The following is a 24,410-nucleotide window of genomic DNA, read 5'->3' as shown; positions in this document are numbered from 1 at the left end:
TGCAGGAGCCCTCTCCTGGTACCTGTCTCTGGCTGAGGAGCTGCTGCAGGAGCCCTCTCCTGGTACCTGTCTCTGGCTGAGGAGCTGCTGCAGGAGCCCTCTCCTGGTATCTGTCTCTGGCTGAGGAGCTGCTGCAGGAGCCCTCTCCTGGTATCTGTCTCTGGCTGAGGAGCTGCTGCAGGAGCCCTCTCCTAGTATCTGTCTCTGGCTGAGGAGCTGCTGCAGGAGCCCTCTCCTGGTACCTGTCTCTGGCTGAGGAGCTGCTGCAGGAGCCCTCTCCTGGTATCTGTCTCTGGCTGAGGAGCTGCTGCAGGAGCCCTCTCCTGGTACCTGTCTCTGGCTGAGGAGCTGCTGCAGGAGCCCTCTCCTGGTACCTGTCTCTGGCTGAGGAGCTGCTGCAGGAGCCCTCTCCTGGTGTCTGTCTCTGGCTGAGGAGCTGCTGCAGGAGCCCTCTCCTGGTATCTGTCTCTGGCTGAGGAGCTGCTGCAGGAGCCCTCTCCTGGTATCTGTCTCTGGCTGAGGAGCTGCTGCAGGAGCCCTCTCCTGGTATCTGTCTCTGGCTGAGGAGCTGCTGCAGGAGCCCTCTCCTGGTATCTGTCTCTGGCTGAGGAGCTGCTGCAGGAGCCCTCTCCTGGTACCTGTCTCTGGCTGAGGAGCTGCTGCAGGAGCCCTCTCCCGTCCTCTCAACTTATTATTCCACTTTTTTCCCACACACTTTTTAGTGGAAATTCTCCACTTTTCAACATGTTCTGTATGTTACAGGAAATGTCAGCAGAATGTCACTCCGAGCTCTTGATGTACACATGTAGTTCTTTCAAACACAAGTCCAGCAATCCCTACATGTGACCGGTCGCTCCCCGTCACTGAGAGATCGGCATTTGAAAGGAAGAGAAACTTCAGCTCACCCCTCTTCACTCCCAAATCTTACCTCTGGTGCACGGATACACCCTGACCTGGGTGGAAACACATGAAGAAAAGGAAGGAATTCCAGCAACTCCAGGAGAGAAGAGATTTTCTTTAAAAGCAATTTCTTTATTGATAATAAAAATATTCCATCGGTGCAAGACAAAAATAGGGAGGCAAAAAGACAGAGGAGCTATTTCCTGCGCGTTTCAACCTAAACAGGTCTTAATCATGGAATGCGCAGAGAAAATCTCTAAAACAATATTTAAAGTCTGTGCACAACAAGAGCAGGTTGAATTAATTAGATGGGACACCACCCACCCCACTTGATGTGGAAAGCACAGAGGAAAAAAAAAAAATTAAAAACTGAGACACTGCACCGAAAGTTTAGCACAACAGAAAACAAAGAAAAAAAGAGAAAAACACCAATACATATAAATGAAATGATTAAAAACAGAAGTAACCAGAGAGCTCACATGAACAAAATATAACCTGGTATAGATTATAAAACAAACTCTTAGGCTATGTCCGCACGTTGCTTTTTACCTGCTTTTTACCTGCTTTTTTGCTGCTTTTTCAACTGCAGCGTTTATTGCCAAAATGGTTCTGTTCTGCTTTTCAAGCATAGTCTATGGGAATTTGGGTTTCTTGTTCGCATTATGCAGTTCAAACTGCAGCCTTTTTCTTGCAGAACTTTGGTCAAAAACTCAGCTTTGCAGTGCAAAACCCAAATGGCAAAAACAATTGACATGTGAATTGTTTTTGCCATTTGGGTTTTGCACTGCAAAGCTGAGTTTTTGACCAAAGTTCTGCAAGAAAAAGGCTGCAGTTTGAACTGCATAATGCGAACAAGAAACCCAAATTCCCATAGACTATGCTTGAAAAGCAGAACAGAACCATTTTGGCAATAAACCCTGCAGTTGAAAAAGCAGCAAAAAAGCAGGTAAAAAGCAGGTAAAAAGCAACGTGCGGACATAGCCTTAGAGACAAGAAAGATTTTTTCTGATGGAAAAAAAGGGAACAATTGCTCCCCATATTTCTATATAATGAAAATTTAAATGCTGAAGGAATAACCTTAAGCCATCAGATTTCCGATAATCGCTAGAATATAATATAATATAGTTGCTGGTGCTAGAAATGTATGTCATATAACGAACAAATGGTTAAAGAATTTTAAGTATACTGCATCACAAGGTCTCTCCTCATATTCAGACCATGCGGAGTTCTCGTGCCCAATTTAAAAATCCAGAAAGATTCTCTGTTGAGAATCTTTCTTTTGAGGTCCCCCCTCTGATCGGTCTGGAAACTTTTTCAATGCCTGTAAATACAAGATTGTCCAGACACCTGTTGTGGACAGAGGTGAAGTGTCTAGAAACAGCAGATACATTTACCGCAGATGTATTTAGTGTGTCTGACATGTGTCTGCGTATTCTTTGTTTGAGGGGACAACTCGTGCAGCCGACATATTGAACGTGGCAGGAAATACACTCTATTAAATAAACCACATTTGGGGTATTGCAGTTTATAAAGCTGTTGATGTTCTAGGAAAGCCCTGTATGATTAGATGTAAATGATTTACATTTTTTTACATGTTTACACGAGATGCAAAAGTTGTCCCCGCAACCAAAAAAACCTGTGCAGGATAACCAATTTTTAGAGATGGCATTGTCCTTTTTGCTAACAACCAAACTGGGGGATAAAATGTTGGCAAGATTGGGGGCTCTTCTGGCCACAAAATTAATTTTGTTCTCAGTGAAAATCCGGTTTAATAAGTCATCACTAAGTAAAATAGGCAGGTGTTTTTGTACTATTTTTACTATATCATGAAATTGTGGAGAAAAATTCGTTATAAACGTCACACAATTATTCTTTTTATGCTTGTTCTTATTTTTGTTGTTATCTTTAAATAAATCAGATCTATCTATTTCATTAACTATAGTTTTTGCCCGATCTAGACGCCATTTCGGATAGCCTCTATGTTTGAGCTTTGCCACAACAGAGTCAGTTTCCGCTTGTAGAACCTCAGGACAAGAACAATTGCGCTTCAACCTAATGAGTTCACCAAGTGGAATATTTTTGATAACATGCGGAGAGTGACATGAACTGGCCAGTAAGATAGAGTTGGAGTCCGTGTCCTTATGGTAAGGAAGGATCTCCACTATACTGCCATTGCCTGTCAAAGTAACATCTAAGTAATTAATGCTGGTGGAATGTGTTTGAAATGTGAATTTGAGATTGAAAGAATTTTGATTGAGATGATTTATGAAGGAATGTGCTGTAGCAACATTTCCCTTCCATATAATCAATAAATCGTCAATGTAACGTGTGTAAAAAATTGTGATCTGAAAAATCATTATCATCATTGAAAATATAAAATTCCTCAAAAATGGCTACAACAATGTTAGCAAGGGAGGGGGAAATTTCCCTCCCATGCTAACGCCACATTTCTGCAAAAAGAATTTTTCATCAAAAGAAAAATAATTGTGCGTTAATAAAAAATTAATTGCAGTGATGATGAAATTTTGTATGTGGATAGGGTATGAACTGTGTTTTCTGAGAAATAACTGCAAACAATCTGTGGCTACATGATGTGGAATAGAAGGATAAAGGCTGACAATGTCACACGTCAGCCACATGTAGTTACTTTGCCAGGATATAGAATTCAAATTATTGATAAGGGATTTAGTGTCTCTAAGAAAACCCGGCAGTTCCCTAAATAAAGGCTGCAAAAAATAATCCAACCAAGCACCAAGTTTTTCCCCAAGGGAACCAATGCCGCATATAATGGGCCTGAATGGAGGTGGAAAAACACCTTTTTGTAGTTTGGGGAGGGCATGATACACAGGAATCACAGGATGGTCCACTTTGAGATAATCATAAATTTTTTGTGTAAAAATGCCCCCCTCCAAACCAGCCTGGAGCATTTTATCAATTTTTACCTTATAAAAATTGGTTGGGTCCCCCTGTAAATGTAAATAAGTGTGATCGTCAGACAAAATGGCATGGTTCATTTTGAAGTACAAAAGTGAATCCAAAACAACAACCCCCCTTTTTGCCTCCCTATTTTTGTCTTGCACCGATGGAATATTTTTATTATCAATAAAGAAATTACTTTTAAAGAAAATCTCTTCTCTCCTGGAGTTGCTGGAATTCCTTCCTTTTCTTCATCGGCATTTGAATGTATATGTAAATGAGGCTGCAATGCTCCCGGCAGGTGGAAGCTCTTCCCGAGCCTCGGTCAGTCCGGCTCTATTCTCTGCACAGTGCGGCCTTTTCGTGCTTGACTGACGGCTCCTTTGCACTTCCCATGCCGGAGTGACCGAGGCTTAGGAAGAGCTTCCGCGCACCGATAGCACTTCAGCCTCATTTGCATATCGATTCAAGCTCTTAATTTCTCAGTAACACAGCAGTGGACCGGCCATAGAAAGGTGTTGCTGGACTTGTATTTGAAAGACCTACATTCATATATGAAGATCTTGCGGTGAAATCCTGCTGACATGGTCCAGTGTCGGAGGGTTGGTTCCCTACCGTTGTGGGTGCAGACACTCGAAGGGGCAGCGGGGGCTCATCATTATTCAGTAACAGAAAAGAAATTCACTTTTTTTTTTTTTTTTTTTCAGATTATGAATCCAAACTTCATTCAGGAAGGTGAGTGATGACGACTCAAGTGTTTGCCCCGATTCATCTCATCTAATCTAATCTAATCTAGAAAGCTCAGTGTATGTATGTGCGTCCGCTAAAGGAATTTGCACCGTCACATTTACAATCACGAAATTTTGAACAGACACCCAGGGAACGTCATAGACTATGTTGTGACGGGAAAAAATTAACCCCGCGCTTTACAGTTACTCTCAGAAATCCTGCCTCCATTAAACTGAAGAGGTGGGAGCTGCAGGCTATTAATAGCAACTGTCAGTGGTTGCTGTAGGAACAAAATAAACTGTTAGTATAAGAAGCTTATGTGTGAGGTAATAAGATGTCCATGGTGAGACAGATAGAGAGAGATAGAGACAGACCGTGGAAAGAGACAGACCGTGTAAAGAGACAGACCGTGGAAAGAGACAGACCGTGGAAAGGGACAGACTGTGGAAAGAGACAGACCGTGGAAAGGGACAGACTGTGGAAAGGGACAGACTGTGGAAAGGGACAGACTGTGGAAAGGGACAGACTGTGGAAAGGGACAGACTGTGGAAAGGGACAGACTGTGGAAAGGGACAGACTGTGGAAAGGGACAGACTGTGGAAAGGGACAGACTGTGGAAAGGGACAGACTGTGGAAAGGGACAGACTGTGGAAAGGGACAGACCGTGGAAAGGGACAGACCGTGGAAAGGGACAGACCGTGGAAAGGGACAGACCGTGGAAAGGGACAGACCGTGGAAAGGGACAGACCGTGGAAAGGGACAGACCGTGGAAAGGGACAGACCGTGGAAAGAGACAGACCGTGGAAAGAGACATAGACACGGGCCAAGAGACATAGACACGGGCCGACAAAAAAAGGCACAGAGAGACAGACAGACAGAGACTGGGAGAGAGACAGAGAGACTGTTACTATCCCGGGCAACGTCGGGTACTACAGCTAGTCCTATATACAAAGAATGATCAAGCACTAGATCAGTGACAGCTGTGCAGAGAGCACTGCTGCCCTCTGCTGGCAATACCTGATAAATCCACACATGTTCACTGACGAGATGGTGCTCTTTCATATAAGGTGACTGCATACATGTCCTTAAACACGATTATGGCTTGTGATGGCAGTCAGGTAAAGCTCCAAATCCCCTAGATACCCATTAAGAAACAGAACTCTAACAAGACAGAATCATAATGTATCTCTGTATACAGGGAGCTCTCCCTAGTGGTGGCTGCAGACAGGATCTTATCATGTATCTCTGTATACAGGGAGCTCCCCCTAGTGGTGGCTGCAGACAGGCTCTTATCATGTATCTCTGTATACAGGGAGCTCCCCCTAGTGGTGGCTGCAGACAGGATCTTATCATGTATCTCTGTATACAGGGAGCTCCCCCTAGTGGTGGCTGCAGACAGGATCTTATCATGTATCTCTGTATACAGGGAGCTCCCCCTAGTGGTGGCTGCAGACAGGATCTTATCATGTATCTCTGTATACAGGGAGCTCCCCCTAGTGGAGGCTGCAGACAGGATCTTATCATGTATCTCTGTATACAGGGAGCTCCCCCTAGTGGTGGCTGCAGACAGGATCTTATCATGTATCTCTGTATAGAGGGAGCTCCCCCTAGTGGTGGCTGCAGACAGGATCTTATCATGTATCTCTGTATACAGGGCGCTCCCCCTAGTGGTGGCTGCAGACAGTATCTTATCATGTGTCTCTGTATACAGGGAGCTCCCCCTAGTGGTGGCTGCAGACAGGATCTTATCATCTATCTCTGTATACAGGGAGCGCCCCCTAGTGGTGACTGCAGACAGGATCTTACCATGTATCTCTGTATACAGGGAGCTCCCCCTAGTGGTGACTGCAGACAGGATCTTACCATGTATCTCTGTATACAGGGAGCTCCCCCTAGTGGTGGCTGCAGACAGGATCTTATCATGTACCTCTGTATACAGGGAGCTCCCCCTAGTGGTGGCTGCAGACAGGATCTTATCATGTATCTCTGTATACAGGGAGCTCCCCCTAGTGGTGGCTGCAGACAGGATCTTATCATGTATCTCTGTATACAGGAAGCTCCCCCTAGTGGTGGCTGCAGACAGGATCTTATCATGTATCTCTGTATACAGGGAGCTCCCCCTAGTGGTGGCTGCAGACAGGATCTTATCATGTATCTCTGTATACAGGGAGATCCCCCTAGTGGTGACTGCAGACAGGATCTTATCATGTATCTCTGTATACAGGGAGATCCCCCTAGTGGTGACTGCAGACAGGATCTTATCATGTATCTCTGTATACAGGAAGCTCCCCCTAGTGGTGGCTGCAGACAGGATCTTATCATGTATCTCTGTATACAGGGAGCTCCCCCTGGTGGTGGCTGCAGACAGGATCTTATCATGTATCTCTGTATATAGGGAGCTCGCCCTAGTGGTGGCTGCAGACAGGATCTTATCATGTATCTCTGTATACAGGGAGCTCCCCCTAGTGGTGGCTGCAGACAGGATCTTATCCTGTATCTCTGTATACAGGGAGCTCCCCCTAGTGGTGGCTGCAGACAGGATCTTATCATGTATCTCTGTATACAGGGAGCTCTCCCTAGTGGTGGCTGCAGACAGGATCTTATAATGTATCTCTGTATACAGGGAGCTCCTCCTAGTGGTGGCTGCAGACAGGATCTTATCATGTATCTCTGTATACAGGGAGCTCCCCCTAGTGGTGACTGCAGACAGGATCTTATCATGTATCTCTGTATACAGGGAGCTCCCCCTAGTGGTGGCTGCAGACAGGATCTTATCCTGTATCTCTGTATACAGGGAGCTCCCCCTAGTGGTGGCTGCAGACAGGATCTTATCATGTATCTCTGTATACAGGGAGCTCTCCCTAGTGGTGGCTGCAGACAGGATCTTATAATGTATCTCTGTATACAGGGAGCTCCTCCTAGTGGTGGCTGCAGACAGGATCTTATCATGTATCTCTGTATACAGGGAGCTCCCCCTAGTGGTGACTGCAGACAGGATCTTATCATGTATCTCTGTATACAGGGAGCTCCCCCTAGTGGTGGCTGCAGACAGGATCTTATCATGTATCTCTGTATACAGGGAGCTCTCCCTAGTGGTGGCTGCAGACAGGATCTTATCATGTATCTCTGTATACAGGGAGCTCCCCCTAGTGGTGGCTGCAGACAGGATCTTATCATGTATCTCTGTATACAGGGAGCTTCCCCTAGTGGTGACTGCAGACAGGATCTTATCATGTACCTCTGTATACAGGGAGCTCCCCCTAGTGGTGGCTGCAGACAGGATCTTATCCTGTATCTCTGTATACAGGGAGCTCCCCCTAGTGGTGGCTGCAGACAGGATCTTATCATGTATCTCTGTATAGAGGGAGCTCCCCCTAGTGGTGGCTGCAGACAGGATCTTATCATGTATCTCTGTATACAGGGAGCTCCCCCTAGTGGTGACTGCAGACAGGATCTTATCATGTATCTCTGTATACAGGGAGCTCCTCCTAGTGGTGGCTGCAGACAGGATCTTATCATGTATCTCTGTATACAGGGAGCTCTCCCTAGTGGTGGCTGCAGACAGGATCTTATCATGTATCTCTGTATACAGGGAGCTCCCCCTAGTGGTGGCTGCAGACAGGATCTTATCATGTATCTCTGTATACAGGGAGCTCCCCCTAGTGGTGACTGCAGACAGGATCTTATCATGTATCTCTGTATACAGGGAGCTCCTCCTAGTGGTCGCTGCAGACAGGATCTTATCATGTATCTCTGTATACAGGGAGCTCCCCCTAGTGGTGGCTGCAGACAGGATCTTATCATGTATCTCTGTATACAGGGAGCTCCTCCTAGTGGTGGCTGCAGACAGGATCTTATCATGTATCTCTGTATACAGGGAGCTCCCCCTAGTGGTGGCTGCAGACAGGATCTTATCATGTACCTCTGTATACAGGGAGCTCCCCCTAGTGGTGGCTGCAGACAGGATCTTATCATGTATCTCTGTATACAGGGAGCTCCCCCTAGTGGTGGCTGCAGACAGGATCTTATCCTGTATCTCTGTATACAGGGAGCTCCCCCTAGTGGTGACTGCAGACAGGATCTTATCATGTATCTCTGTATACAGGGAGCTCCTCCTAGTGGTGGCTGCTGACAGGATCTTATCATGTATCTCTGTATACAGGGAGCTCCCCCTAGTGGTGACTGCAGACAGGATCTTATCATGTATCTCTGTATACAGGGAGCTCTCCCTAGTGGTGGCTGCAGACAGGATCTTATCATGTATCTCTGTATACAGGGAGCTCCTCCTAGTGGTGGCTGCAGACAGGATCTTATCATGTATCTCTGTATACAGGGAGCTCCCCCTAGTGGTGACTGCAGACAGGATCTTATCATGTATCTCTGTATACAGGGAGCTCCCCCTAGTGGTGGCTGCAGACAGGATCTTATCATGTACCTCTGTATACAGGGAGCTCCCCCTAGTGGTGGCTGCAGACAGGATCTTATCATGTATCTCTATATACAGGGAGCTCCCCCTAGTGGTGACTGCAGACAGGATCTTATCATGTACCTCTGTATACAGGGAGCTCCCCCTAGTGGTGGCTGCAGACAGGATCTTATCATTTATCTCTGTATACAGAGAGCTCCCCATAGTGGTGGCTGCAGACAGGATCTTATCATGTATCTCTGTATACAGGGAGCTCCCCCTAGTGGTGGCTGCAGACAGGATCTTATCATGTATCTCTGTATACAGGGAGCTCCCCCTAGTGGTGACTGCAGACAGGATCTTATCATGTACCTCTGTATACAGGGAGCTCCCCCTAGTGGTGGCTGCAGACAGGATCTTATCCTGTATCTCTGTATACAGGGAGCTCCCCCTAGTGGTGACTGCAGACAGGATCTTATCATGTATCTCTGTATACAGGGAGCTCCCCCTAGTGGTGGCTGCAGACAGGATCTTATCATGTATCTCTGTATACAGGGAGCTCCCCCTAGTGGTGGCTGCAGACAGGATCTTATCATGTATCTCTGTATACAGGGAGCTCCCCCTAGTGGTGACTGCAGACAGGATCTTATCATGTACCTCTGTATACAGGGAGCTCCCCCTAGTGGTGGCTGCAGACAGGATCTTATCCTGTATCTCTGTATACAGGGAGCTCCCCCTAGTGGTGACTGCAGACAGGATCTTATCATGTATCTCTGTATACAGGGAGCTCCCCCTAGTGGTGGCTGCAGACAGGATCTTATCATGTATCTCTGTATACAGGGAGCTCCCCCTAGTGGTGACTGCAGACAGGATATTATCATGTATCTCTGTATACAGGGAGCTCCCCTAGTGGTGGCTGCAGACAGGATCTTATCATGTATCTCTGTATACAGGGAGCTCCCCCTAGTGGTGGCTGCAGACAGGATCTTATCATGTATCTCTGTATACAGGGAGCTCCTCCTAGTGGTGGCTGCAGACAGGATCTTATCATGTATCTCTGTATACAGGGAGCTCCCCCTAGTGATGGCTGCAGACAGGATCTTATCATGTATCTCTGTATACAGGGAGCTCCCTCTAGTGGTGACTGCAGACAGGATCTTATCATGTACCTCTGTATACAGGGAGCTCCCCTAGTGGTGGCTGCAGACAGGATCTTATCATGTACCTCTGTATACAGGGAGCTCCCACTAGTGGTGACTGCAGACAGGATCTTATCATGTATCTCTATATACAGGGAGCTCCCCCTAGTGGTGACTGCAGACAGGATCTTATCATGTATCTGTATACAGGGAGCTCCTCCTAGTGGTGGCTGCAGACAGGATCTTATCATGTATCTCTGTATACAGGGAGCTCCTCCTAGTGGTGGCTGCAGACAGGATCTTATCATGTATCTCTGTATACAGGGAGCTCCCCCTAGTGGTGACTGCAGACAGGATCTTATCATGTATCTCTGTATACAGGGAGCTCCCCCTAGTGGTGACTGCAGACAGGATCTTATCATGTATCTCTATATACAGGGAGCTCCCCCTAGTGGTGGCTGCAGACAGGATCTTATCATGTACCTCTGTATACAGGGAGCTGCCCCTAGTGGTGACTGCAGACAGGATCTTATCATGTATCTCTGTATACAGGGAGCTCCCTCTAGTGGTGGCTGCAGACAGGATCTTATCATGTATCTCTGTATACAGGGAGCTCCCCCTAGTGGTGGCTGCAGACAGGATCTTATCATGTATCTCTGTATACAGGGAGCTCCCCCTAGTGGTGACTGCAGACAGGATCTTATCATGTATCTCTGTATACAGGGAGCTCCCCCTAGTGGAGGCTGCAGACAGGATCTTATCATGTATCTCTGTATACAGGAAGCTCCCCCTAGTGGTGGCTGCAGACAGGATCTTATCATGTATCTCTGTATACAGGGAGCTCCCCCTAGTGGTGACTGCAGACAGGATCTTATCATGCATCTCTGTATACAGGGAGCACCCCCTAGTGGTGGCTGCAGACAGGATCTTATCATGTACCTCTGTATACAGGGAGCTCCCCCTAGTGGTGACTGCAGACAGGATCTTATCATGTATCTCTGTATACAGGGAGCTCCCCCTAGTGGTGGCTGCAGACAGGATCTTATCATGTATCTCTGTATACAGGGAGCTCCCCCTAGTGGTGGCTGCAGACAGGGTCTTATGTATCTCTGTATACAGGGAGCTCCCCCTAGTGGTGACTGCAGACAGGATCTTATCATGTATCTCTGTATACAGGGAGCTCCCTCTAGTGGTGGCTGCAGACAGGATCTTATGTATCTCTGTATACAGGGAGCTCCTCCTAGTGGTTGCTTCAGGTAACATATTTCTATTAAAGTGAACCTGTCAGGTGTAATATGCCCCCTGGAACACGAGCAGTTGCTAATCGCTGCTTAACGTCCCAGACAATAGTAGCACAGATAAAGAAAGTATTTCTAAAGTTCCTATATGATATGCTAATGAGGCCAGCGACCAGTCATCAGGGCGTTATTTCCCTTAGATAGTTGGCCCCCTTAGCGTATAAGTCCGCCCCTGTGCGCGAGCTAGAATGCTAATGAATGTGCAGTGTCAGAGGATGGTTGCGCTCACCTCTCTGCTGCCATCGTGTCCGAGTCCTGGATTTCGGCTCCGCGCGCATGATCCGGACTTTCGGTCATGCGCACTACATGGGTTTGATGCCAGGACGCGAACACCCGGTTTCATATTGCACCTGACAGGTTCCCTTTAAAGGGAACCTGTCAGCAGAAATTTCGCCCAAAACCTAAAAGCTTCCCCCTCTGCAGCTCCTGGGCTGCATTCTAGAAAGGTCCCTGTTATTATTGTGCCCCATGTGAGACCAAAATAAAGACTTTATAAAGTGGTACCTTTTTGTATTCAGATAGTGTAAATGTGACACGGGGGCGGGCTTTCTGGCGTCCGTTATTCTGCCCCCTGGTCCTGTATGCCGCCCCCCATCGCTCCTTTCCATAGCTGATGCACCACCCACTGCTCCAGCCATCCCCGCGCATGCCCAGTGCCAGTCTCACGGGACTGAGCAGTGTGACCGCTGGTGACGTTGCGCAGGCAAGTGATTATGGGCGGGACTGTGACTGTTATCAGCAAGTACCCGCCCATAATCTCGTGAGCGCGCAAACCTCACCAGCGGTCACACTGTGCTCAGTGTAGATGCTAGACTGTATGGGCTGCTTCCAAGGATGACGTCCCTTTTGTCACGGGATAGTATTTTGAACACGCCCCTATCACGTGACAAAAGGGACGTCATCCCTGGAAGCAGCCCATACAGTCTAGCACTACCCTGAGCACAGTGACCGCTGGTGAGGTTTGCGCGCTCACGAGATTATGGGCGGGTACTTGCTGATAACAATCATAGCCCCGCCCATAATCACTTGCCTGCGCAACATCACCAGCGGTCACACTGCTCAGTCCCGTGAGACTGGCACTGGGCATGCGCGGGGATGGCTGGCGCAGTGGGCGGTGCATCAGCTATGGAAAGGAGCGATGGGGGCGGCATACAGGACCAGGGGGCAGAATAACGGACGCCAGAAAGCCCGCCCTCGTGTCACATTTACAGTATCTGAATACAAAAAGGTACTACTTTATAAACTCTTTATTTTGGTCTCACATGGGGCACAATAATAACAGGGACCTTTCTAGAATGCAGCCCAGGAGCTGCAGAGGGGGAAGCTTTTAGGTTTTGGGCGAAATTTCTGCTGACAGGTTCCCTTTAAACTGTATGCAGAAGGGCTGTAGCTGTGTATCAGAAAACAAGACCGAATTCTCTCCCCGGGCCTGAGGGTATAAGAGGGATATGGTCCGGACCATTTGAAAGTGAGCGAGGTGTAGCTGTGACTGCAGAGACGCTCCCTACAGCTGTGACTGCAGAGACGCTCCCTACAGCTGTGACTGCAGAGACGCTCCCTACAGCTGTGACTGCAGAGACGCTCCCTACAGCTCTGACTGCAGAGACGCTCCCTACAGCTCTGACTGCAGAGACGCTCCCTACAGCTGTGACTGCAGAGACTGCTCCCTACGGCTGTGACTGCAGAGACTGCTCCCTACAGCTGTGACTGCAGAGACTGCTCCCTACAGCTGTGACTGCAGAGACTGCTCCCTACAGCTGTGACTGCAGAGACTGCTCCCTACAGCTGTGACTGCAGAGACTGCTCCCTACAGCTGTGACTGCAGAGACTGCTCCCTACAGCTGTGACTGCAGAGACTGCTCCCTACAGCTGTGACTGCAGAGACTGCTCCCTACAGCTGTGACTGCAGAGACTGCTCCCTACAGCTGTGACTGCAGAGACTGCTCCCTACAGCTGTGACTGCAGAGACTGCTCCCTACAGCTGTGACTGCAGAGACTGCTCCCTACAGCTGTGACGGCGGAGACGCTCCCTACGGCTGTGACTGCTCCCTATGGCTGTGACTGCTCCCTACGGCTGTGTCGGCAGAGACGCTCCCTACGGCTGTGTCGGCAGAGACTGCTCCCTACGGCTGTGTCAGCAGTGACGCTCCCTACGGCTGTGTCAGCAGTGACGCTCCCTACGGCTGTGTCGGCAGAGACGCTCCCTACGGCTGTGTCGGCAGAGACGCTCCCTACGGCTGTGTCGGCAGAGACTGCTCCCTACGGCTGTGTCAGCAGTGACGCTCCCTACGGCTGTGTCAGCAGAGACGCTCCCTACGGCTGTGTCGGCAGAGACGCTCCCTATGGCTGTGTCGGCAGAGACGCTCCCTACGGCTGTGACTGCAGAGACGCTCCCTACGGCTGTGCTGCTGAGTGTGAGACATTGGTGGAGACGTCTTCAGTAGGTTGTGTGACTCTTGGAGATGTCTGCAGCAGCCAATCAGCTTTCTGTATTTCTCTGCTGGTGAGGTCCACGCTGCACTGTGATTGGCTGCGGTCGGTGTCACCTTTGTGCTTATGTCTGATGTTTATGGTTGGGACAGTGGCCCCGGAGTTCCTCCTAAACCTGGCGGACGTCATCTGTGTGGTGGGGGACACGGTGACCCTGCGCTGTAAAGTGTGTGGACGACCGAAGCCGCATGTCACATGGAGAGGCCCAGACCAGAGCGTCCTGGATGGAGACTGCAGCACGTACACCATGGCGGCCAGGTGAGCGCATCATTATATATCCGGAGTGTCCGGACACATGCTTACGTCACACACCCGCTGCAGTCCCATGTAAATATAAAGTCTAAAGCCTGCTTTACATGTTGCAATATGTCGTGCGATCGCACCCGTCCCCATCGTTGGTGCAGCACAGACAATTTGTTGCCCGTGTCGCACAATGCTGTAACCCCCGTCACACACACTTACCTCCCGAACGACCTCGCTGTGGGCGGCGAACATCCACTTCCTGAAGGGGGAGGGACGTTCGGCTTCACAGCGACGTCACACAGTGGCCGGCCAATAGAAGCGGAGGGGCGGAGATGAGCGGGACGTAAAGATCCCGCCCACCTCCTTCCTTCTGCATTGCTGGCGGGCGCAGGTAAGCGGTGTTCATCGTTCCCGGGGTGTCACACGGAGCGCTGTGCGCTGTCCCGGGAACATTGAACAACCGGACGTTCAATTTTTAGAAAATGAGCAACATGTCAGCGATGACCGAGAAGGTGAGTATTTCTGCTCGTTCACCGCTGTCGCACGCTACGATATCACTAACGAGGCCGGATGTGCGTCACTTACGACGTGACCCCGCCGACATCTCGTTACATATATCGTAGCGTGTAAAGCCCGCTTTAGGGTGTCGGGCATGTACCAATTTAAGATCTCTGCTTGCTGTCAGTGAATGGTTATACTGTTGTGTGTTTATACAGTGTGTCCACCCATATCCTGTATACACCACACCTATATACAGTGTGTCCACCCATATCCTGTATACACCGCACCTATATACAGTGTGACCACCCATATCCTGTATACACCGCACCTATATACAGTGTGTCCACCCATATCCTGTATACACCGCACCTATATACAGCGTGTCCACCCATATCCTGTATACACCGCACCTATATACAGTGTGTCCACCCATATCCTATATACACCGCACGTATATACAGTGTGTCCACCCATATCCTGTATACACCGCACCTATATGCAGTGTGTCCACCCATATCCTGTATACACCGCACCTATATACATTGTGTCCACCCATATCCTGCATACACCGCACCTATATACAGTGTGTCCACCCATATCCTGTATACACCACACCTATATACAGTGTGTCCACCCATATCCTGTATACACCGCACGTATATACAGTGTGTCCACCCATATCCTGTATACACCGCACCTATATAGTGTGTCCACCCATATCCTGTATACACCGCACCTATATACAGTGTGTCCACCCATATCCTGTATACACCGCACCTATATACAGTGTGTCCACCCATATCCTGTATACACCGCACCTATATACAGTGTGTCCACCCATATCCTGTATACACCGCACCTATATACAGTGTGTCCACCCATATCCTGTCCACCACCATTAATTTGAGAGCGGCGGCAGCTATAGGCATAGAAGTGGTGTCTAGGTATAGTAAAGTAGCCATGTGCTATGCAATGAAACCACCTATAGCGCCACCTGGTGGAAAACAACAGAGTTAGCATTTTTATCTCGAAAACGGAACGAGATAGAGAATGGGCTTCATCAATTCAATACGAATCGACACCTTGCACAGAAATGCTATGATTAGGACGTGTAAAGCTCACAAGGCTGCGGACGTGAAGCGATACGTCATGGAGACCTCCTACAAGTCATTGGGTATGGAGGCTGTGTGGCCTCCGCTCACCTGACCTCACCCCATTGGACTTCTGTCTGTGAGGTCACATCACACAGCAGGTGTATGACTTCCGGGTCCTGCGCTTGCATGCAGGAGAGAGATCCACTCCCCTAAGCTCAGAGGAGCAGTGGTGCTAAAATGGCTCCAGAGGTGACCAAGCCCAGGAAAAGCAATAAACCTGGTAATCAGCTTACCCAGCAGGAGGGAGGGGGTGAGCAGGAGATAAGCACTGCAGGTCTCAGCATTTCTTACAAGTCCCTAGCAGATGAGGGGGTAAAGATGTTAACCCCCAAGCTTCAGGAAATGCTGGAGCAGACAGTGCCCTGAAGCAAATGCAGGAAGCCATCTCACAGCAATCAGAAAGACTGGCTACAGTGGAGGACAAACTCAGCGCTGGCTGCGGAGGATGAGTTGGGGGAGGTGCAGGCCGAGCTGCAAAAAGTCACCAGGCTGAACCAGCAACTTGCAGATAAAGTTGATGATCTGGAGAATCGCTCCAGACGAAACAACTTAAGAATCATTGGGCTCCCAGAAACTATCACCCCTCACCAGCTAATGGGGATATGCATGGAGGACATACCTCACGCTCTGGGGATTGCTGATACACTCAAGGCTGAAAGGGCACACAGAGTGGGACCCCCAGCCCAGCACACAAGTGCAAACACACCTCCAAGACCCAGGCCAAAGATTGTCAGATATGTGAACTTTGTGGATAAAACTAACATCTTACAAGCATTTCGGAAGAAGACATCCCCCACGGTGGTAAGGGGACATAAGATTCTGATATTCAGCGACTATTCGGCGGAGGTCACAAAGAAAAGAAGAGCTTTCAGCGATGTCTGCACAGAGCTTTTCAGAAAGAAGATAACATTTGCTTTGCAATTCCCGTCCATCCTTAAAATCTTTGCCCCAGGAGGAGGTACAGAGACATTCACGGCCCCTGATCAGGCAAGACGCTATGTGGACAAGACTTTTGCAAAATCATCGCCCCTGGCAAAGAGTGGGGATGCTACTCCCCAGAGGGGGTGAGGACATAAAATAGCCCCTACAGGGGCAAAATTGCTGATGATTAATGTGGAGTATTGAGGCTATTTGTAAAGGAGCAATAGGGGAGGGGTATTTGTATGGGGGTCTGGAGTTCATGATGTGGGCCTGAAAGCGTTAACTCTACCAAAACCCAGACACCCCCAGTTCCTCTCCATACCCCCGCTTTTCCCTTTTTTTTTTTTCTTCCTTCTTTCCTTTTTCTTTCTTTGTCATGCCCAACCCCTTTATTATCCCATCACCCAAACACACCCCCCTCCCATACATAACTGCCCCCCTCTACCCCCATAACCACACTCCCCTCCCACTCCCTCCAACTACACTCCCCCACCCACAAACTACTTTCCACCCCCTCCCACCCACACCCCCTTTGCCACCCACAAACAAACCCTCTCCTGCCCCCCCCCTGCTACATACTTTCGCCCACCCAAAAACTACCTCCCACCCCACCCGTCCCAATCAACTCCCCCATCCCATTCACACCTCTCCCCATTTACAACCCTTCTCCTTCCCATAACCCTCCTCTGGACCCCTCCTCCATTCTTCCCTCCTTTCTTCCTCTTGTCTCTTTCTTCTTTCTTTTCTTTTCCTTCATCTCTCCTGGGAATGAGCCTCTCTATACTGGGGCGAGGTTCTGTTAAGGTGAACTCTTAACCAGAGATCACTAGTTGCCTACTGCCTGGCCGAATTGGTATAGACCAAGTGCATGCATAAAAGAATCCACACCAGACACAGTCGGATATGAAGTCTCTTCTTGGTCACAGTAAAGATGGCACCAAAACAGACTGAGGAGACTCATGAGTCCTCTTGATATAGGCTAGGGGCGTACACAAGTTCAGATATGCCCATTGTGAGGAAAATCCTGGGATATATAAGAGGAATTATGATTTCCAGTCATAATCGCTCTCATCCCTCCATGGCAGTGCCCCCTCCCTTCTTGTTCTCAATGTCCAACATCTGGGAAGGTGTCACATCCTATCCTGTGATATGGAGATTAGATGACCTGGGAACAATGGAGACAGGATGACCCCCTGCCGTGACCCTGTAACAAAAGTTTGTATCTCATTATAAGGCTATGGAAGTATCCAGACAGAACGACTCCAGTAAAATATGGTTCATATCTCGCAAGCCATATTTTCGATAAATATGGCAACCATAAAAATGGTGTTTTCGCATGCGGACGATGCTGGCACACCTTTTTTATGGGAGTAGGACATTGGGAAATACCCCAAACGTGATATCGGCCGGTGGGGAACTGGCAGACAGGTCATGAGTCCTCTCGTTTTGCAGCTAAATTCATAACGGTCACAATGAGAGCATTGACGTCTGCCTACGACGCTCCCAGGCAAAGTTATGGCCAATATCCCCTTTCTGGATAATTCTGACTCAAAGCGGGGGGAGTGGCAGTGCTTCCCTGTGAGGTCACGAAGGTATGAGGGGACCTGGATTTGCCCAGGTTGATAACCCCAATTCGACCATTTTCCAGTGTTCTTTTGCTCGGGGGTCTGATCAGGGAAGACCTGTGAGGGAGATCCTGGAAACCTGGTCCACGGCGCCCCCCTGTGGCCAGACGCACAAGGTAACTGCTGGAACTGTGTATGCCTGTTTGTAACCCATGCTTTGATTGTAACTGTACTCTGACCTATGTATATTCTGTAGATCCCCTATTGTATATATTGTAGTTTCTAGTGTGCTTTAGGCTGATTAAATTATATAATTAATCTTGGGCTGTTCTGTTATCTCGATCTTGAATCCCACGTCTGTGTGTTCGGCTAATAGTTACCGTGAAGCGGTTGGTGGCAGCGAGTTGTGCCAAGGATTATTGTGGGGAGGCCAGTGAGATTCGGGGAGATTTTATATATTCCGCCCGCGGAGGTCGGGGGAATATATACCCTACTCTCACCGGGGACCCTTCAATAATCGGCATAAGTAGTATAGCGGCCTCCTTGCTTGTTGTCGGGCAATTCCATAATTGGCCTGACTATAAGAGGGGCGCTAGAGAGCGCGTCACGTGCTCTGTCTGTCGGTAGGGAGGTATAAAGGAGGGGTGACCCCCACTTGTTACCCCCCGATTGTGACGTACTGGTAGCCAGCGCGGGGGATTTCTGAGTGACCGTCCCTGGTGGTTCGTGACATATTGGTGGCATAGCGGTGGGATCGAGATAATAGTGTGTGTGAGTGTGAGACCCATACTCCCAGACACTAAAGACTGCCTGCAGCAGCTGTGGCTGCTGGGGTCTTCAGACCAGACCAACACTAGAGTGTCAGAGTGCAGGTACTGTAAGGTGTGTGGAGGCATCAGGTGTCAGTTCTGTGTCAGTGACCAAAGTCTGCAAGAATGGCTGAGAGCACCAGGAGCAAAGCCAAAGGAATGGCCGATGCTCAGGCCAGAGACGATGAGGAGGTTGTCCACGAGCCCTCCAAGAGCCCGACGCCAGAGAACAGCTCTGAAGGACATCGCACAACCTGGCACTGCTGGACAAGATGAGGAGCAGCTCACCCAAATGTCCTCAGGGAGCCAGATGCCAGTCCTCCGCTCTGAACGGGACAGTGAATCACCCGGCTCTGCAGCGTGCCGCAGATCACCCCTTGCAAATCCCTCCGGCCTGAGAGGTTCGGAGGCCCTCCTTCAAGCTGCCTTGGCCAGGCTTATGGCTGGAGACCGGGATACCTACGAGATACTCATGGCCGAGCGTGAGCGACAAGCAGCGCGTGACGCTGAGGCTGCGGAGCGGCAAGCAGCGCGTGAGGCTGCGGAGCGGCAAGCAGCACGTGAAGAGCGACAGCAACAGGCAGAGCGTGACCACCAGCTGCAGCTAGCTCAGCTCCAGCCCTCATCAGCCACCCGTGACCTTCAAGACACCAAACTTCCAAAGGTCCGTGTTGAGGACTTCCCAGTGCTGGAGAAGGATGGAGACTTAGACTCTTTCCGGACTGCTTTTGAACGGACTTGCCTGCAGCACCATCTGGACAAGGACCAGTGGGCCAAATACCTGACCCCCCGTTTAAGGGGTAAGGCCCTGGAAATCCTTGGGGACTTGCCTGCTGAGGCAGATCAGGGCTACGACACCATCAAGCGGGCCCTGATCCAACAGTACAACCTCACTCCGGAGTCCTACCGCAAGAAGTTCCAGAGCCTACAAAAGGGACCAAAGGACTCCTGGGCTGACCACCGGCGGGCACTTGCCCGAGCTGCCGACCACTGGACCCAAGGCCTGCAGCTTTCCACCGGACCGGAGATCCTGGACTTGTTCATCACGGAGCAACTCTTGTGGAACTGCCCTGAGGATCTCCGTCAGTTCATCCGAGACCAGAAGCCAAAGGGGTCCACGGCTACAGCTGCCCTGGCCGATGACTACACCAACAATCGGGCTCCTGAGGCCAGGAGAGCGGCCACCAGCAGCACCTGGAGAGGGGGTAAGATGAATGCTGCGAATACCCCACCTGCCCCTAGACTGCAGGGGGTGTCCCCCTCAACTCCCCTCTCCAGGCCCGTGGCAGAACCAAGACGGTGCCACCAGTGCAACCAACCTGGACACTTCAAGGCCATGTGCCCTCAGCGTCCCAAGGCCCCGGCCCCGGCCCTGTCCCAAGGGCCGCCCAAGGTGTATTGTGTGGGTGGGGGTGGTGGTAGGTCCCTGGACAGCTTCCAACCTGTCACCGTCGGCCGGTCTGTGACCATAGGACTGTGAGACAGCGCCTCGGAGGTGACTCTGGTGCGGCCTGAGATGGTGTCCCCCCAAGACTTGGTACCTGGAAAAACCCTCGCTGTCTCCGGGATTGGAGGCATTGACCCGGCGCTGCCTGTTGATGGCATTTATTTGGACTGGGCGCAGGGCGAGGGGTGAGGGAGGTGGGGGTAACTGATCGGATCCCCGCAAACGTGCTACTTGGGACAGATTTGGGGCAGATAACCTCCCAGTTTGGGCCCCCCCCCAAGGGCTGAACCTTCAGCCAGTACTGACATGCCTCCTGACAATGTTAATGTGTTATCTATGAATGATGTAAGGGAGGGGGGAGTGAACTCTGATTTTTCTGCTTGCATAGACACACACACAGCTGCAGCTGTGACAGGAGGGGAGGGGGTCAGAGGAAGGTGGGACAATGCCTCTACAAGTGATCAGCCAGTGAGCTGGGATCTGTTGCCCTCTGCAGGGATAAGCAGAGAGCAGGGTGCTGCAGGGGGAGAACCAGTGTGTGGGGTGGGGGCTACCACAGCAAATGTGGGGTCCCCAGAGATTTCACAGCGGAGTTCTGTTGCTGCAGGGGGGGGAACAGGCAGGTGAGATTGGTGCCGGTCCCAGAGCGGAAGTGCTCCCAGGTAAGATCTCGGTGCAGGGTTCCCCCACAACCGGGGTGTCAGGAAGCCAGGTAGGTCTGCCTGAATCAGCGACTTGGTCAGGAACGGAGGAGGAGCAGGCACGACCCACGGTCGCAGCGGCTGTGGCCACTGTCACCCGCAGTGGGGTGCTGGAACCCAAGGGGCCTCCCGGAGGTCCGATGGCTCTTCCCCTTCTGACCAAGTGGCAGCCGAGTCAGGCGGAGGCCAGGACACAGGTCCCGGGTTACTGACCGAAGGTGTGACAGTCTCGTCGATTCTGGCCACATCTAGTCACGGGTTTCAGGCAGCGTTAGAAGCTGACGACAGCCTGAAAGCTCTAAAGGAGCAGGCGGCACAGCCTCCCTCGGACTCGGACCCGGAGCGAGTGGTCTGGGACCAAGGACGGCTGTACCGGGTCACGGTCCAGCAGGGTTCACCGGAGGCGTGGCCCAGGGACCGACAGTTGGTGGTACCCTATCCGTTCCGGACGGAGTTGTTGCGGATCGCACATGAGTTTCCGATGGCCGGACACCTAGGGATCGCTAAGACCAAGGCCAGGTTAAACCAGCATTTCTACTGGCCAAAAATGGGGGCCGATGTGGCTGCCTACTGCCGTTCGTGTGAAACCTGTCAGAGAGTGGGGAAGGCGGGGCCACACCCCAAAGCCCCACTGGTATCTCTTCCCATCATCGATGAGCCTTTCAGGAGGGTGGCTGTGGATCTGGTCGGCCCGCTGGCCATCCCCAGTAGCTCCGGGAAACGCTTCATACTGACGGTAGTGGACTATGCCACCCGGTACCCAGAAGCAGTGGCCTTGTCGTCCATTCGGGCTGACAAGGTGGCCACCGCATTGCTGGAGATTTTCTCCCGAGTGGGTTTTCCCCAGGAAATGCTCACTGACCGGGGGACCCAATTCATGTCCCAGCTGATGGAGGCCCTCTGTAAGCAAGTCCAGGTGCGACATCTGGTGGCCAGCCCGTACCATCCACAGACTAATGGCCTGTGCGAGCGGTTCAATGGCACCTTAAAGCAGATGCTTAAGATGTTGGTCGACTCCCACGGGCGTGACTGGGAGCGGTATCTCCCCCACCTGTTATTTGCTTACCGGGAGGTTCCACAGGCCTCAACGGGATTCTCACCGTTTGAGCTCCTGTACGGGCGACGTGTGCGGGGCCCCCTGGCTCTGGTGAAAGAGGCTTGGGAAGGGGATTTGGCCACCCCTGGAGTGTCGGTTATCGAGTATGTCATGCGCTTCCGGGACAAAATGCAGGCCTTGACGCAACTGGTACACGACAATATGGCTCAAGCCCAGGCCGATCAGAAGCATTGGTACGACCAGAACGCTTGTGAGAGGATCTACCAAGTGGGTCAAAAGGTGTGGGTACTGGTCCCCGTACCACAGGACAAGCTTCAGGCAGCCTGGGAAGGCCCATACCTCGTGTACCAGCAGCTCAACCCTGTAACGTACCTGGTCACCCTGGACCCTGCCCGTGGAAGGCGGAAGCCCTTCCATATGAACATGATGAAGGCACATCATGAGCGGGAGGCGTGTGCGCTCCCCGTGTGCAACCTGCCCGAGGAGGGAGAAGCGGAAACCCTCTTGGATATGCTAGCCCAGGTTAGGGCAGGCGGATCCATTGAGGATGTGGAGGTTGGCCACCAGCTCTTGGAGGACCAACGGTCCCAGCTGTGGGCCACCCTACACCCCTTCCGGGGGTTGTTTACCAACCAGCCCGGAAGGACTAACTTGGCTGTCCATCACGTGGACACTGGGGATCATCCCACAATCCGGCGTTCAGCATATCGGGTCTCCCTGGAGGTGCAGCAACACATGCGCCAGGAGATTGACGAGATGCTGAAGCTGGGGGTGATCCAGGCATCCAACAGCGCTTGGGCCTCGCCTGTAGTCCTCGTCCCTAAGAAGGACCGAACCACTCGGTTCTGCGTGGACTACAGGGGGCTCAATGCTGTCACGGTCGCCGATGCGTACCCAATGCCACGCATCGATGACCTGCTCGATCAGTTGGCCGGGGCTCAGTACCTGACCATCATGGATCTGAGCCGGGGATATTGGCAGATCCCCCTGACTCGCGAGGCCAGGGAATGCTCTGCCTTTATTACCCCATTTGGACTGTACGAGTCCACGGTGATGCCATTTGGGATGAGGAATGCCCCTGCCACTTTCCAGCGGATGGTCAACACCCTGCTCAAGGGACTTGAAGGGTACGCGGCCACGTACCTGGATGACATTGCCGTCTTCAGTCCCACCTGGGAAGATCACCTAGAGCATCTAGCACAGGTGCTCAGGCGGATCCACCAGGCAGGTTTGACCATCAAGCCGGGAAAGTGTCAGCTGGCCATGAGCGAGGTCCAGTACCTCGGTCACCGGGTAGGCGGGAGAACACTGAAGCCCGAGCCTGAGAAAGTGGAGGCCATCGCATCCTGGCCCACCCCCAGGACCAAGAAGCAGGTGATGTCCTTCTTGGGGACCGCTGGGTACTATAGGAGGTTTGTTCCATGCTATAGTAGCCTGGCAAAGCCCTTGACGGACCTCACCAAGAAGAAGCTGCCCTCTGCAGTCGATTGGACAATGGACTGCGAGACAGCCTTCCGGGCCCTAAAGGACGCCCTGTCCAGCCCGCCCGTGCTACAGGCAGCCGACTTCACGCGGCCGTTTGTAGTACAGACCGACGCCAGTGACTTCGGTCTCGGTGCGGTGCTCAGCCAGGTGGACTCTGCGAGCCAAGAGCACCCAGTCTTGTACCTGAGCAGGAAGCTGTTACCAAGGGAAGTGGCCTATTCCACGATGGAAAAGGAATGCCTGGCCATAGTGTGGGCCCTGCAGCGTCTGCAACCCTATCTATACGGGCGCCACTTCATCGTGGAGACGGACCACAATCCCCTCATCTGGTTGCACACCGTCTCTGGGACGAATGGGCGATTGTTGCGATGGAGCCTTGCGCTCCAGCAATACAACTTCACCATACGCCACAAAAGGGGCCGTGACCACGGTAACGCAGACGGGCTGTCCCGACAAGGAGAGGTCGCGGACAGGCGCACGGGGGAACACCGGAGTGTGCTGCCCCCTAGCGCCCTCAAAAGGGGGGAGGTGTGAGGAAAATCCTGGGATATGAAGACGAATTATGATTTCCAGTCATAATTGCTCTCATCACTCCATGGCAGTGCCCCTCCCTTCTTGTTCTCAATGTCCAGCATCTGGGAAGGTGTCAC

At 51.1% G+C, this 24,410-nt stretch overlaps 1 protein-coding gene across 7 annotated transcripts in view; it reads left to right on the top strand.

Moving 5' to 3' along the window:
• KALRN (kalirin RhoGEF kinase) overlaps window positions 1–24,410 on the top strand; it is a 346,094-nt gene that overhangs the window by 299,108 nt on the left and 22,576 nt on the right. For all 7 annotated transcript variants that reach the window (XM_075316995.1, XM_075316994.1, XM_075316993.1 and 4 more), the window contains 2 exons: window positions 4,524–4,551; window positions 13,970–14,135. In XM_075316995.1, the coding sequence (XP_075173110.1) occupies window positions 4,524–4,551; window positions 13,970–14,135 (194 nt within the window). The remainder of the gene's footprint in view (window positions 1–4,523; window positions 4,552–13,969; window positions 14,136–24,410) is intronic.

The sequence above is a fragment of the Anomaloglossus baeobatrachus genome, chromosome 7 (genome assembly GCF_048569485.1).
Source record: "Anomaloglossus baeobatrachus isolate aAnoBae1 chromosome 7, aAnoBae1.hap1, whole genome shotgun sequence".
NCBI lineage: Eukaryota > Metazoa > Chordata > Amphibia > Anura > Aromobatidae > Anomaloglossus > Anomaloglossus baeobatrachus.
Note: the sequence above shows the minus strand (reverse complement) of the source record. Positions and strands in the feature narration are given on the sequence as shown.